The sequence below is a fragment of the Grampus griseus genome (genome assembly GCF_964374135.1).
Source record: "Grampus griseus genome assembly, chromosome: 13".
Lineage (NCBI taxonomy): Eukaryota > Metazoa > Chordata > Mammalia > Artiodactyla > Delphinidae > Grampus > Grampus griseus.
This window is the reverse complement of record NC_139007.1, coordinates 60,747,154-60,764,005: the sequence shown is the minus strand read 5'-3', so window position 1 is coordinate 60,764,005 and position 16,852 is coordinate 60,747,154. Positions and strand designations below refer to the sequence as shown.

Here is a 16,852-nt window from a genome sequence, read left to right as displayed (position 1 = left end):
GACCTAAAATAGCTAAGAGAATTTTGAAAAAGAAGATGAAATTTGGAGGATTAACATTACCTGATTTTAAGATTTTTGAAGCTACAATAATCATGACAGCATGGTATTGGTGTCAAGCTAGATCAAAAGATCAGTAGATCAATGGAACATAATGGAGAGTCCAGAAATAGACCACACATATATGAATAACAGATTTTTGATAAATAGCAGATGTAATTCAGTGGAGAAAGGACCTTCTTTTCAACAATGGTGCTGGAACCATTGAAAATACATATAAAAAAACAATCTTTGATCCAAACCTTACATTATATACAAAAATCAACTGAAAACAGATCATAAATCTAAATGTAGAACCTAACACTAATTTAAAAATAGGAGAAATTTTTTGTAACCTTGGGTTAAGCAAAGGTTTCTTATGTATGAAATCAATAGCACAATCCATTATTAAAAAAAATTGATAAATTGAACTTCCTCAAAACTAACTTCTCCTATTTGAAAGACACTATTAAGAGAACGAAAAGGCCAGTTACAAATTGAAAGAGGTATGTCCAAATTATATATCAAAGAAATTGTACCCAGAATATAAAAAGAACTTTCCAAAGTAAAATTAATATTGACATTAAAAATTGAAAAAAGATTCAAACAGACACTTTACCAAAGAGGATACAGAAATGTCAAACACACATAACATCTTTAGACCATACCAACTGCTGGCAAGGTTGTGAAGAAAATGGAACTATGTTGCTGGTAGGAATGTAAAATATTGCAACCACTTTGGAAAACAGTTTGGCAGTTTCTCAAAAAACTAAAGATAGGGGTTTCCCTGGTGGCGCAGTGGTTGAGAGTCCGCCTGCCAATGCAGGGAACACGGGTTCGTGCCCCGGTCCGGGAAGATCCCACATGCCGCGGAGCGGCTGGGCCCGTGAGCCATGGCCGCTGAGCCTGCGCGTCCGGAGCCTGTGCTCTGCAATGGGAGAGGCCACAACAGTGAGAGGCCCGCGTACCGCAAAAAAAAAAAAACAAAAAAAAAAAAACTAAAGATAACATCATATTGATAATCCAACCATTCTGCTCCTAGGTATTGACCCAGGATTAATAAGTTTATGTCCATACAAAGAGTTGTACATGATTCAAGCACCTACATGGATGAATCTCAAAATTACTATGCTGAGTGAATGAAGTCAGAGAAGAAAATAATACATATTACATGACTTCCTCTACATAAAATTTTATAAAATACATCCTATATCTATAGCGACAGAAAGGTGATCAGTTTTTGCCTAAGGCCAGGGTGAGGAGGCAGCGAGGTGCAGGAGGGAGAGATAATAAAGATACTTGAGGAAATTTTGCAAATTTGGGTAAGTTCATTATCTCGGTTGGGTTGATGGTTTCGCTGGTGAATATATATGTCAAAGCTCATCAAATTGTATATTTTAAATATGTGCAGTTTATTCCTTGTCAATGATTCTTCAATAAAGATGTTAAAAACTTTATAAGGTAGTTATGCTACTTTCACTTATAATTTTTTTAAAAAATTGATATTAAGATGAATTAGTTGTATAGTTGTTTGTGGTATTTGTTAAATATCTCATAGCAAGATATTATATCTATTATATATTATATCTATCTTTTCAAATTCATTAATTTATTTAGCAAACATTCAAAGTGCCAGACATTAGGGTGCTAGAGAAACAAACATAAAGCTTTCCAATTAGTGGGGTAGAGAACTAGAATTTACTGAGTACTGAAGGAGTTCAGGGCATGTCACCCTAAAATATGCTTTGGTATATTGATTATTTTGAATTGAAGTAACTTGAGAAACATCAAGAAGGGCTCTCAGGCCTTTTCCTTTCCACCTAAAAGCAGGTCATAAAATTTCCTATGAGAAAACTGTCCTTCCTATACCAGAAGACAGATAAGATACCATCCTTATCAACAGAAACTAGGAATTGATGCTGAAATGGGTTTGTACAAACTTACTGAAACATCCCTTATCTTCCACTAGTTTTGCTGCCCCTCCCTTGCCCCCAGAATACTTTTCCTAGTCACAATTTACAACCCATAGCCCAAACCTTTGTCTTGTCTGTGTGAAATCCTTCTACAAGGATAATTATTCACAACTCTGTACGTTACACACTATTACTATCGCCATTTTACAGACGAAGAGACAGGCTACAACATAAACATTACCTAAAAGTGTAAACACTTAAGCCATATGAAATTAGCAACTATTTTTGTGTAAAATTTTGTCTTGGAGTTACATTGAACAGCAATGATAGTTAAAAACAAACATTTGGTGGTTAGACACATTCAAACACATGTGTAAGTTACCATTCAAGCCACTTACAAATATGAGTTGAATTTATATCATTACTTTTTTCCATTATGGATAATAAAAAGCTAAGTAAGCTTTTATTTCTAGAATTTGATATATCACCACTTCAAAAATATAAAAGTAAAACTAAAGTGTAGTTTCTTCAGTAAAATGAGGAGGTTGATTTTTTACATAGCATCATTCACTTTGTGACCTAAGAAATGATGCTTAATAATAGGTATAGATTTATTCATTAACAACATTCATCACCATTTAAGGCCAGTATCTAAGAAGCTATATTTAGTAATCTTAGCATGTTACTGTGTTGAATGAGTGTTCACTGAATCCCCTATGATCTGATGATAATCATTTACATGGCTAAGGGCAGACAGGTGTTTACTAGAGGTATTAATGCAGGATGGAGCACATACATGAAACCACGAATTGCATACACAAATGCATGGTGACCTATTGTAGCCAGGTTCTCAATGAAAATATACCCGTTTATGAAGAGTCTTTTTTTCGCCTTTAAAACTTGGACTAATTCTTACACCAAACGTATACAAGTTTGTTAATGCCCATTAGCGCCTAAGTAGGCCGCAAAGATGAAAGCTGGGTAAGACAAGGTTCGTGCTCTTACTGAGCACACAGTCAGCTTTTTCACTAGATTATCAGAAACCAAATTTGGAAAATAATCTGGAACGCCGGCGTAGGTCAAGGATCCCGACTCGAAATATTAAGTCCAAACTAACAAATTATAAGCGGTGTAATTCGTCTCCGGCGAAAGCCCCGTCAGTCAATTTATCTATGGGCGCGGCCTCGCCGAAACGCACCCCTCCCGTGAGCATGAGTGCGCATGCGTTCTCAGAGAGGCGAATGACCCTGAGAGGTTGCCGTACTCAGATAAGACGTCGTGCGTGCGCAGGCGCTCAGCGCTGAGGCCTGCCGGAAGCCAAGATGGCGTATAGGTAATCGGCAGGCCGCAGTTGGCGCCTTGTCAGTATTTGAGCTGGTAGTTTGTAAGCGGCTGTGGCGAACGCCCTCTCCGCCGTCATGGCCAGGCATCGGAATGTCCGAGGCTATAACTACGATGAAGGTAGGTGGCAGGGTTATGCCGGGCCGTCATTTTTATCGTTCCAGCCGGGATAGCAGCCGGTTGGCACTCACTTCCATATGTTAGTTTCTCGTCAGTGGTGCCAGGTTGGCGTTCAGAGGAGGCTCATTTGGAGAAAATTACAGGACGCCTGAGCTCCACCGAATGGCGTTGTTTTAAGTAGTGTTTTTTTCCTTCTGGGATTGGTTTTATTTAGGGTAGGGGAGATGCTGCAGGGCCTCATATGGGAAGGACTTTTGAAAAGGTTGGGATCCGGTGATAGTTACCCACGTAAGCATTATTACCTCTCCCATTGTTTCCCCCCAGGTCGGCTACACACTTTCCTACTTCGAGCTTCTCTCCCCGACCCTCCTTTCAAACAGGCCCATGAAACTTTCTTATTTGTAAAACAAGGATTGACCTAATGCTTACATTCAGCCGTTCTGCTGTAACTGTTAGATTTAAAGGGTAAATCTTGTGTGTTTGTTCCTACACACTTAGTGCAGAACCTGGCTTGAATTAGCTGACTAACTTATTTTGTATGCTTTTCAAGTTAAATTGGAAACTTAGGAGATGGTAGAAAAAAATACATATTAAAAAGGCCCAAAGAGTAAGTTGATCAGATGATCTTGAGGTGTGTACTCAGTTCTTGGTTGGTCATGCTGAATATAAATGTACTTTTTGGGAAAAAAAAGTAGTATTAGAAGAAAGGGGGCTTCTAAAAGGACTTACTGATTTTAAAAGTGAAATAAAAAAATATGAATGTTGTCCAGAAGTTTAATTTCTATACAGTGGATACTTGTAGGCATCACCAAGCATCACACAAACTAAAACTGTAAACAAGTATGAAGGAGTGCAAATGAATAAAGATCTATCACTTTGTTGAGTACAGGGCATGCAGTGTGCTTAGTATATTGGTGGTGGTTATTAGCATTCCCAGCAGATTATTCTAGAACACCAGTATGCTCTAATCATAGCGGAGGGCAGCTAATACCCTTTGCTGCATTTGAAGGCAGTGATCCAGTTAGCCTGGCACGTGTTAGGTTCCTGATGGTCACTTCAGAATGGAATTCTTTTTCAGTATTGCGGTGGATGTTAAGTATTGCCTGTGGACCACTGTTACCTGAGAAATGACTTTAGCTTGGGAGATATTTTTGCAAATATGCTGTAAAAGACACGAATAGGTCTAATTACTACTTACGCATTTCTTTAATAGATATTTATCATGTCCTCAATCAACAGTGAGTGCTTGGAGTACTGTTTGAGCTTTGGGGACCAACAGCAAGATGTTTGAGGGAGTTTAAAGAGGGAGATACACAAGTAACGGATGATTATGAAGTGCTATGGGAGCTACTTAAGTGAGAACAACTGTTCAGAATGAGTCGGAGGACTTTAAGCAGAACTCGTATGTGAAGGAAGGTATCCTGAAGGAGAGGTGCTTGGCTTGAGGGAGTGAGTGCTAAGTATCTTCTCACCTTAGCCACCCCACATCAGGTGTTCAGATTTCTTTGGAACAGTTGATGACATCATAACCAAGCTGTTCCTATAGCATTGGAGGTCCATCCCCTTTTCTTGCTTGTGAAAGTTCTACTTATTTTAAGTGTCCAGTTTTTTTCTCTTCTCAGTTAAGCTTTCCCTTCTCTCAGATAATAATTTAAAAATTCTCAAAAGTAATATAACTTCACTACAGAGATTTTTTTTTTCATTACAGAGATTTTTATGCTCCAAAATCTATTGGCTCCTCTCCTTAACTCTCATTGTGTTCTTCTCTGTAATATGGGTAGTAGTTTACAAGACTGCCTCACCTACTAATTAATAAAAGTCCCAGGAAGGCAAAGCCCATACTTTATTTTTATATTTACTCCATTAGCCAGTACAATGCTTTATGTGCAGCAAATACTCCAAAATATTGTTGAGGAAAAGAACCACTTGACAAAAATCCCAGGAAAGAATTCTCTTTATCTTCTGATACTCTAACACTTTTAGGGTTCATTTCAGTAGTGAAAAATTGACCCAGTATAAAAAGATTCTTGTCTTTAATATCCAAATATATTTTTTTGTGAATGGCTTCTCATTTATTTGCTAATATTTTTTATTAAGTCGGGATTGTGATCTAATAATTTATTGAATGTGTAAAAATTTACACATTTTCATCCAATAGTAGCATTTATGTAATTTTTCTTTGCCATAAATATTTGGTCTCAGCCTTTGAACATGCTGTTCCTGCTGCTGCTACATGAATACCCTCAGAAATTAGCTAACTATCCTTTAGAATTGGTTTAAAATATGATATTCCTGGGAATCTTTCCCTAGCCACCCCACTCCCAATTCTGTTTTTGTTGTTCCTATGTGTGTTCCCAGATCATTCTGTATTCTTATGTCTCAAACAGTCGTAATATCGTTTTATAATTGCTCGTTTTCTCGTCTGTCTTCTCTTGTTAGATTTTAGGTTTGTAGAGATCTGGGAATGTGCCTGCCACTCAGTCTTGTACCCCAAATGTCTCTGATAGCCCCTGGCATAGTGTTAGTATTTGTTGAATGAATAAATACACTTATGTAAACATGTTTATGTTCTTTGTGGGGTTTTATAGATTGATTCATTAATTTATAATAAAACAAGTATTAATTTATGCCAAGCATGTGTCAGGTAGTTGTCTAGACAGTCTTGCCCTGAAGGAGCTTATAGTCAATGGAGTGAACCAGGTATGGTGCTTTGAAGACATTCAGTTAGAGGAGTGTGCTAGAGAATAAAAGTGGCAGGCAGGGCTTGCTGCTTTACCCGGAGTGGTCAGGGAAGACTTCTGAAATAGATGACATTTGAGCTGGAACCTTAACTAGGAGAAGGAAACAGCGGTAGGAAAATCTGGGCAAAGAGCATATTGTAGTCAGTTTGAAAAAAGGCCAATTAGCTAGAGCAGAGGGGAGTTTAGGATAAGCTGGGTTTTGTGCATTACCTAGCTTTACATGAAGAAAAACTGCCTTCATGGTCTGATTGTATACCCTGCGCTAGTCAGTTGTATGGAAAATAAATGTTTTGCTTAGAGCAGGCATCTGGTGAAAAAATGGATGGAAGGCTTATTTCAGATTTTTGTCAATACTGGAAGGACAATTCAAGTACATGGGGTATGGGATTATTCTTTGATCACACGAAGTGAAAACTTGGAAAAACTTCTTAAAACTCAATTAGCTTAAAAATCTAAAAACATGTATGTCTTTATAAATATAGAAAGTCGGTAAATAACTACTTTGGGTAGAATTTTTAGAATTTTTTTTGAAAAGTGGACATTCTAAGTTCCTTTAATTTAGATGAACAATTTAATTAATTTAATTTAATTTATTTCGGAGAGAATTCATATGTTTCCTCATTAATAACTAAGAATATAAAAAGAACTTGTAAGTGAATTTATCTCTTGTATTTTTATTTTAGATTTTGAAGATGATGATCTCTATGGCCAGTCTGTAGAGGATGATTATTGTATTTCACCATCAACAGGTGAATTTTTAAAAATAATTTGATTTTCATTATTTGGGTATTTAAAAATGTTAAGTAAATGTTATTGTCATTCTAGGACAAGCATGTTCCAGGAGACTGTTATATTATGTACCCTTTAGAAAGATAATTGTATGTGAACTTTAAAGGTATATAAAATAATTTCTTAACTTACAAATGGAATTTAAAATTTTGATTCCATCATTTGACTTTAAACAGTTTGAAGAAAATTCTGAAAACTATGGTTTTCCGATATTCTTTGCAGCATGCAATTAATCTGAATTGACTAAAATGGTAATTTAGTCAATAATGCAAATCTAAAACTTCTGAAGGAAGACAGCAGTTAATTTTATATTCCCAGGAAAATCTTGAATATTAGAAACATTGAAGTGTTATGCATAGACTTCCCTTCATACAGTACTTTATCTACTGTAAATAAACCAAATACATGTAATTCAAACTTCTGATGGAACTGCAAAGTGATTTAGAGTTCAAATTCCTGTAGGATTCCAAATAAGAGCTGCATCTTCTGTCTCATTTGCTGAAAAATTTCTTCTTTGCGACCGTATTACAAAAACATTTCCTATGTTCTTTACAGCAGAGACAGTGTCTTTATATATATATTTTAATGTCTTTATTGGAGTATAATTGCTTTACAGTGCTGTGTTAGTTTCTGCTTTACAACATAGTGAATCAGCTATACATATACATATATCCCCATATTTCCTCCCTCTTTTGTGTCTCCCTCCCACCCTCCCTGTCCCACCCCTCTAGGTGGTCACAAAGCACCCAGCTGCTATGTGGCTGCTTCCCACTAGCTATCTATCTTACGTTTGGTAGTGTATATATGTCCACACCACTCTCTGACTTTGTCCCAGCTTACCCTTCACCCTCACTGTGTCCTCAAGTCCATTCTCTACGTCTGCATCTTTATTCCTGTCCTGCCCCTAGGTTCTTCAGAACCTTGTTTTTTTAGATGCCATATATATGTGTTAGCATACAGTATGTGTTTTTCTCTTTCTGACTTACTTCACTCTGTATGACAGACTCTGGGTCCATCCACCTCACTACAAATAACTCAATTTCATTTCTTTTTATGGCTGAGTAATATTCCATTGTATATATGTGCCACATCTTCTTTATCCATTCATCTGTTGATGGACAGTTAGGTTGCTTCCATGTCCTGGCGATTGTAAATAGTGCTGCAGTGAACATTGTGGTACATGAGAGACAGTGTCTTTGATCCAGACCTTTTCTCACTAATTTCCCTAAAAATGCGTTTGTCTTCAAATTTTAGCCTACTCCATAAACAGTTGGTTAAAATGCCTTGATAAATTTTACTATGCCATAAAAGTGGGTACAGTTACATATAGCTATGTACAGCATAAATATAATTCATAAAACTCACTTTCCACAAGTTGGAAGGTTTAATATAGTAATTAAAATTTCTATCAGTGTGCCTTGTCTTTAATAACTTATCGTCTCCTGAGCTGTTTTGTGAACCTGCTTTATGCCTCCTCTTAGTCTCTGAAGACCAACTATGTCCCTTCTGACTTTTTAGAATTTCTTTTTCTTTATAAAGGCATAGGTGCTCTAGAAGTTGTCATAGCACCTCTACTTTTCCTGTCATCTTTTTTCCTGTTAACTTATTACTCTGTAATGCATCTAGCTCTTTATGTGTACTTTAATCATTTAGCCTAACTAATCAGAGCCTTTCTTCTCTTCCTTTAGTGTTACACTGTTATCAGTCACGATTTTATTAGAAGATAGAAATTACACCAGTTGTTTTGCCAGAGATTCTAATGTAAAAAGTTGTTAACTAGGTATTAGAGACAAAAAATGCAAACCAAAATATCAAGGAGGTAGTAACTTTAGGAAGCATTTATCATCTCTAGTTCCTAGGGGAACCAATGGACAAGGTTGAAGCCAACCTTTAGAATCTGGTGGGGGGCTCCTTTGAGCTGGGACCTAGATGTGTAACAAGAGGGTTCTGCTTTGTTGCTTTGCCATTGAAGTTCAGAGGAGGGACTGTAGAGCTGGGACTGAGACCTGGGGAGGGGATGCTCTGTGGCTGGTGTCTCTGAAGGGACACTGTGAAGCTGGGCTTCAGCCTTTTGAAGAGGGAATTCTAGCGGGCTGTATGATCATGGTTGAAGCTGGTTCTGGGAGTTTTGGAAAAACTGCAAACTGATATAAATTGCAGTTACTGGAACAAATGATTTCTGCAAGATGAAGTGTTGCTGGGGTGATGGTGACCAGATAAGAAACAAAAAGGAAAGGAGCATGTGTGTTCCTCTTCCAGCCTTCCAGTCTCCCTTTAGCATCTGCCCGTTGGCTCATCCTAAAAGGGAGCCAGCTGTCATAGAAGAAATGTGCTTTGCAGACTTCAACCCCAGCGTCACAGAGCAGAGTAAAGAGACTGGGTTAGAAGCTGAGAGGCGGCTTAATCAGCATTCCTTTAAAGCTTCTTATTCAGTGATTCAAAAAGACCATATTTTGTAGGGATTAGGGATAAAAGAAATTTCAGTTTTTCCAAGGAACCTCCCAGGCACTTGTCATTTGCAGTGTGTTAAAAAAACTATGGGTTAACCTTTTGGGGTGCCTACAGTTCATTATCATCAGTTGACAAGGTGACAAAGTAATGTCTGGTAGCACTAACTAGTGTTACAAGTGAAGTAAAGGTCATGGCATGTTCATGAAACTGAGAAGGTGATGTGGGTGTGATAATTAGATTTGAGTTTTTAAAAAAAATCTCATATAATAGAGACTGGATTGAAGGTGGTACATAAGTGGTTGTAGATAGAGTAGTTAGGAGACTATTATACTAATCTAGAGGAGATGAGGATATTTCAGGACTGTGTTCTCAGAATGTGGTCCATGTATCATTTGCATTACTTGAGGATTTGTTCGAAAAGTAATTCTGGGCCCCACCCCGTAGTCAGAAACTCTTGAGGGTGGGACACAGCTACTGCTTTGAGAACCATTTGTTTAGGACAGGGGTGACAGCAGGGGATTTGCAGATAGATTCAAGAGATAATTGCAGGAGCTAAGGTCTACTTGGAAGTTGGTTGACTATGGCTTGCACAAGGAAACCTTCATAGGGAGAGGGACTACTGAAAGACATCTTAATATTGCAGATTAATGCATTCATTTATCTAGGCTTGTCTAAATAAATCATGCTTAACCTTGAGTAATGAGCTAACACTACACAAGGTCAGGCATTCTGAAGGTGTTTTTCTGAGATTTGCTTTTATGGCCTACCTTTCTTGAGGTCATAGTTTATCCCTTGTCTCTCACAGCCCTTGATATGTGTCTTGTCTGTGGTTCATATTCAGGACAGACTGACTCTTTGAGAGTTACTTTTGTATATACTCCAGGAAGTCAACCGACTTTATCAAAGCATGAGATAGTTAAATGGTTTTGACTTTCTTCTGTGACAAACTGGTATTTTTAACAAAAGCATGTAGTTTTGGATTTTTAAATTTTCCAGAACATGTATAAAGTAGTAGTAATATCAGATCAGACACTTTTCCTCTTTAGTGGTATATTTTTCCAAGCAATTTTCAATTAAAAATGAATAGTTTTAGAAGGATACTTTCTGTTCTTAAAGAAGCAGCTAATGTCATCGAAGAGATGATTGAATTCATGGTCTAATGAATTCTGGTAATTGAATGACTTTATAAATTAATAGGAGTTTCTCTAAATTTTATTATGTATTTTTTTAACTCTGCTAAGCACAGTTTTCTTGATGGAAAGGTGATTTCTAAATGTTGTTGCTTTTTTTTTTTTCTTTAGAAAGATTGACTTTGATGCTGAATATTGAACATACATTAGGGAGCTGGTGATAGCAAAAAGAGCCTATAAATAAAACTTTGAACAGTTACAAATCTTGTTTCAACTAATATAATTAGAAGTGGTAAAAGATAAACTGAAGCATATTAACATTTTTAAGAGTTTATTTGAGCAGATATCAGTTTGAATCAGGTAGCTCCAAACTGGAAGTGGTTAGGAGCACTCCACCAACAGGAGCTGGGGCAAGGTTTTTATAGAGAAGACATGAAGCAAAGCAAGGAAATTATTTGGTTGGCTGCAGCTTAACCCATTACATTATTTGGGGGAGAGTAGTTGGCTTTCTGTGATTGGTTGTTCTTAGTCCTGAGGCCTTTGCAGGATTGACTCTGGATTGGTTTTCCCTTTGCAACCAAGGCGTTAGAGCCACTTCAGTCTCATGGCCACCTTGTATGATTAATTTAACAGTAGTTAACCTTATTCAGTCCATTCCATGTTAATTTATTGAGCATCAATTAACATGTAAGGAAGCTTGTTAAAAGTTCCCTTCAAATGACAGTATGGTGGGTAAAGAAGTAGTCCTGCCTGAAGGAATCTGGAAAGGCTTCTGGAAGGAGGTGGGATTGGGACTGGTAAATTTGGGAGTGAGAATGGCATCCTAGAGAGGAAACAACAGTGCTTGAGCAGTGGCCTCTAAGTGAGGCATGTTTGGGAAGACTCACATGATTAATGCAGTTGCAGCACAAAGAGGGCTCAGAAAGGAAATAGCCAAATTGTGGAAGATGGTTTTTAATTTTAGGTGTGTAGTTTTAGCTTATTGAAGGTTTTTTAGTTAAGGGGGTCATGTTTTAGGAAAGTAACTGATGACAGTATACAAAGTGGACTACATCTGGGACAGATGAAAGGGGAGACTTGTAGGCTCTTTCCTACCTTCCCTGATGATACCAGTCAGCTGGGAGTAATTGTAAAAATAGAGATTCCCTGCCCCATTCCAACACCACTTAACCAGAACCTCCAGGGGAAGAAGCCTAGAAAGCTGTATCTTTAATGAGTGCCTCACATGATTTTTATTTTAAGATGTTTAGGAAGCAATATTAGGCAATTGCAGAGTCAGGTTTTGAATTCTCTGAATTTTTATGTTTAGCAAAATGCTTTAAATTGTAAAAGTCACTATGGGTGTCCAATTTTTCAGAAAGCATTTCTGTCAAAGTTTGTGATTAAATTTTTAGAAAAGAAGAGCACTTTATATTTATCCTTTTCTCTCCATTGCTTTTCTCTCACTCTTTTTTATCATATTTGTTGCCTTTTGGCTCTCATTTCAACTTCAGAGATCTGGATACTTCTTTTTTCCCCAGCAACTATTTTCCCTGGGGAATTTTCCTACCCACCATCCCTCTGCACTCCTGGGCAAATCCAACCATCATTTACTTCTAAAACAATGGCCACAGTTTCTGAGTTGGATTTGTATGTGGGAGGGGGTAGGAAGCCTCCAGGAAGAATAGCTTCTTGGGGGTAGAGTAGAATTCTGGATTTTGATAACTTCCTTTTTCCCTGTCAGTATTTCCTAAGTGAAAATTGTTCACGGACGTATCTGATTTCTTCTCTCACTTAATTTTTTTTTTTTTTTTTTTGCGGTACGCGGGCCTCTCACTGTTGTGGCCTCTCCTGTTGCAGAGCACAGGCTCTGGACGCGCAGGCTCAGTGGCCATGGCTCACGAGCCCAGCCGCTCCGCGGCATGTGGGATCTTCCCAGACCGGGGCACGAACCCGTGTCCCCTGCATCGGCAGGTGGACTCTCAACCACTGCGCCACCAGGGAAGCCCACTCACTTAATTTTTGATTTGTCTTAGGTTTTTCCTCACAGTTCAGAGCTATGAGAGAAAGTTGGGGAAAGTATATTTGTTACTTTTAGGCTAAACTGAATAGTTAATTACAGCCAGGAAAGTAGTTTGAAAATCATCAGGCACAAAATGGCCTGGTTTACATTTTTTAATGCTACCACATTTTATTGTATCTAAAATGCCATGGATTGTAAGACATATTGTTATTTTACGTACCACTTAAAAAATAATCAGCTGTCAGTCTAAGTATTATATAATACTAAGATGCCATTTGATTGTAAGACATCCCTCATTCTGAGATTTTTAACATATGAAAAAAGTGGTCATCTTAGAAAATCTGTGAAACAGGATATTTTTCCTGCTGTTTAACCATGTTGACTTTATAATGGCAGTATTGTATTTTACTTGCACAAGAGGGAGGGAAAATAGTGATATGTATATAGCATAATATGTACATTTTTGAAAAACCTTGTGGTCTTTAAAATTGTATACTAAAAAATAGCAAAACCTCTGGGAAAAAATAGGATCATAACAGACCACTCAGCCCGTAAAGTATCAATACTAATAAACCAGTAATCATCTAATAAAAATGCTTGCACATTTGGAAAGTTACATTAACTTCCTAATAAAGATATATTCCAATATATATGGGACTTTACATTTAACAAAAAGGTAGAAGCTTGATAGAGGTGTAAGGAAGAGTTGAAACTAATGAGTAATGTTGCAAAGGCAAAATACTCACAGGTCTTAGAGAACCAAGCGGTAAGCATGCACAAAACAGGACACATGGCCAAATGGAGCCAAAAGGAAGAATGTGGGGCTATCTGGCATTAAAGTACAATTCCAATTACAGTATAATGTTCTATGGTTGGTGTTACTGAACTTTGTATTTGCATTACAAAGTGTTGGGGGGAAAATCTCATAAACCAAAGCAACTTGAATGTTACTGTCATCATTCCCCTGTTGACCATTTGATATAAACTAGTTTATGTTAAGGAAACATGCATTATAGCAGAACAGATTAAATTCTCTCAACTGCTCTTTATTTGTCTTATTCTGTTCTCCTTGTTCAGGATGTCTTCCACCTCTTCTTCAGTTTTTCTGATGTTCTTGCCTTCTTTATTATAACTGCTCTAGTCTTCAGTGATTACTTAATCTTCTATGCTTCTGTAGCACTTGTCATCTGTACTACTCATTTGGCTTTATAAAATATGTCATTACCTTTTCTTTTTTTGCCTTTCCTGCTAATCTGTAAGGCCATCATTGATTTATACTATAAATAAGTAGCACTTACGCCATGACCGTCTGAGTATAGGTGTTACCCTTAAGTCATAGTATTTTCTATTGTCTATATATGTGTTATCTTTACATTTTGAATGCAGTTAGAGATTCCCTTTCATGAATAGTGCCTTCCTGAAAACATGCACAAAAGTCAAATGTGGGAACTCTGAGCAATAGACATACATGTTATGTGCTCTTCCAGAAAGCTAAATAATATAAAATCCTTGATAACACCTTGCCTTTAGAATACTGTATTGATGTTGTTATCCTTCTTAAACTTATTCTTTAATTTTATTCCTTGGCAATTGAACACATTCTCCAGGACTTGAGTTCAGTGGGCATCCAGTTGACGTGGAAGAGTGAACACTTTGGGCATTCATGATGATTCTCTCCTTTGCTCACACGTATTTCGTGTATGATACTCAAGCATATGTTGGCACTTTGATATTTTGTCTTTCTACCTATTAATGAAAAATATAATGCCCAGTTATATATTGAGTAATGACACTGCCAATACTGCAGAGTAGCACAGACTTCTGTCTGAAAGTCAAAGTTAGGTATATGACATTAATATACAGTCTCAGTGTATGATTGAAGTATAAACTGTTTAAAAGTTAAGGCCTATGGGGACTTCCTGGGCGGTTCAGTGGTTAAGACTTCGCCTTCCAATGCAGTGGGTTCGATTCCTGGTTGGGGAGCTAAGATCCCACATGCCCTGTGGCCAAAAAACCAAAACATAAAACAGAAGCAATGTTGTAACAGATTCACTAAAGGCTTTAAAAATGGTCCACATCAAAAAAAAATCTTAAAAAAAAAGTAGTTAAGGCCTATGATTTTGGTCAACTCTTGGGTTCAGGCAAAATTAGTAGTTCTTGGAAAGTGAAAATCTAGTCTGTTTTTGGTATTTTTTAATTATGCAAATGAACAAATTTGATATGAGGTTTAAAGTATTTGTATCAAAGAAACAATTTCAGAGAAGATGGAATAGCAGGCAAGGATTAGGAAAGATAATTTTTGAAAACTGTGGAGAAAGTAAGCTCAGTGTTTATGAGATAGAAGGAAAGAAGGGAGACAATTATAAGAGGCTAGTGAATAACGGTTAGGTTAGTAAGGACATTTGAGCAGAATTTGGGTGTGATATGTTTTGTCTTTGTTTTCATCCATTATTATAAATGTGGGCAAATGGCTGTAGGTGGTAGGTCAGAATCTTTGATTTTTATTTTAACTGTTGTTAAAGAAAAAAGTTAATGGGAAATGGCTATAGTACAACATTCTTTAATCATTGTATATTCTAGCTGCTCAGTTTATTTACTCACGACGTGACAGACCTTCAGTTGTTGAACCTGTAGAAGAATATGATTATGAAGATTTGAAAGAATCCTCCAATTCTCTTTTGAACCATCAGCTAAGCGGAATTGATCAAGGTATAGTAAAAAGTAGTCTATCTATGTTTCTTATCTGAAAATGATTAATAATCAGTTTACCGGAAATTATAAATTTTATTTTTCATAATAATGATCGTGGGTAGTAATGGTATGAACTACCATTATATCTTATATCTTCAAGGAAAATGTACATTTTATTATATTTTGTGAGGACTAGATGGTTAACAGTATGGTTGAAAAATTGTGTGGCTGTTATTTAATAACTGGAATTTTTTATTGAAATCTCCTTAGGAGAGAAACTTCAATGATTTGTTTTCTTTTAGCAATATTTATTGTTTCATAAGCTCTATGTAGAGCTTATGGTTAGATTACAGAAGCTCATTTCCTTGCAAAATGTTAGGTTCCAAAAGTCTGGTTTTTATTAAAAAAAAAAATTAAGTCTGAAGTAATACTATACAGTGTCCTGATTGGTCACAGTCATGTAAATTAAGTTTCAAGGTAGAACTCCTAAATGGTAATGGCATTGGTTCTGAGTTTGCTTCTTTTTAGTTCTCTTAAACATTTTAACAAAGATATATTATATTTTGGTTTTTGCCTTTTATAAATAAATTTCAAATATGACATTGTTTCAAACATACTACTCAAGCTATAGATTGATGAACAATGTAGTAGACCTAAAATCACCAAGTATAACAGTAATGCCATCCGTTGGTAATGAGTAGGGCTGAGCTGATTTGCTCTTTCTGTGGAGTGTGGCTTTGTTCTAGAAATGTTTTTAAATTGAAAATTTATAACAATTTAAAAACAGGAAAGGGGGAGTATATGAATCTGAGAGCTGATCTTTGAATAAATTGGTAAAATATATGTCAGCTGCTAGCCAAATCAAGAAAAATGGAGGAAGCACAAATATACAAAATTAGAAAGCGGAAAGGGAAACAACAGAGAATAAAAAAATTCATCAACTCGGCAAATACATTTGTCAATCTGGATAAAAGTTTGTAGAGGAGCTGCTGTATAAATTCCTTGATAGTTTCTATTATATTTTTAAAGACTGTGTTATAGTTGTCATTGTCGGGGGAGAGGGTAGGAATAAAGTAGAATCTCTGCTGTGCCTCAGAATGATTAAGGAGGTATGAAATTCAGAGTTATGTTTGAGAATGAAAGTTAATCATTCCCACCTGACATATGTGAGTAACTGCATGATAACAATAATGATTGTAGCTCACCTCTACTAACTGCTTTCTGGGTATTGTTCTAAGTGCTGTTCAGGTAATTGCATATTTAGTCTTCATAACAACCTTATGAGGTAGGCCAGGTATTGTCTTCATTTTACAGGGGAAAAAAATGAGATGCAAAGTTACTTGGCTGAAGTTGCACCAGCTAGTAAGTGGCATTAGGATATGAACCAAGACAGCCTGACTCTGTATGTCTACTCTTTGTGTATGTGTAGACAACAGTTACTATAATTAATTAGAAGAGGCCCTGATGCTAGCTATATACTAAGTATTCTTAGTATTACTATACTAAGTAGTATTACTATATTAATATAGTAGTATAATAGTAGTATTAGTAGTATAATAATAGTATAATAGTATAATAGTATAATAATAATAATAATAGTATTACTATACTAATAGTATATACTATATAGTATATATA

The 16,852-nt window shown here is 36.5% G+C and overlaps 1 protein-coding gene across 2 annotated transcripts in view; it reads left to right on the top strand.

Moving 5' to 3' along the window:
* The first annotated feature begins 3,261 nt into the window (after window positions 1-3,261).
* The window catches only part of HBS1L (HBS1 like translational GTPase), an 80,782-nt gene continuing 67,191 nt past the window's right edge, over window positions 3,262-16,852 (top strand). For both annotated transcript variants that reach the window (XM_082669406.1, XM_082669407.1), the window contains exons 1-3: window positions 3,262-3,410; window positions 6,835-6,900; window positions 15,104-15,232. In XM_082669406.1, coding sequence (XP_082525532.1) covers window positions 3,368-3,410; window positions 6,835-6,900; window positions 15,104-15,232 — 238 coding nt within the window. In that variant the 5' untranslated portion in view covers window positions 3,262-3,367. The remainder of the gene's footprint in view (window positions 3,411-6,834; window positions 6,901-15,103; window positions 15,233-16,852) is intronic.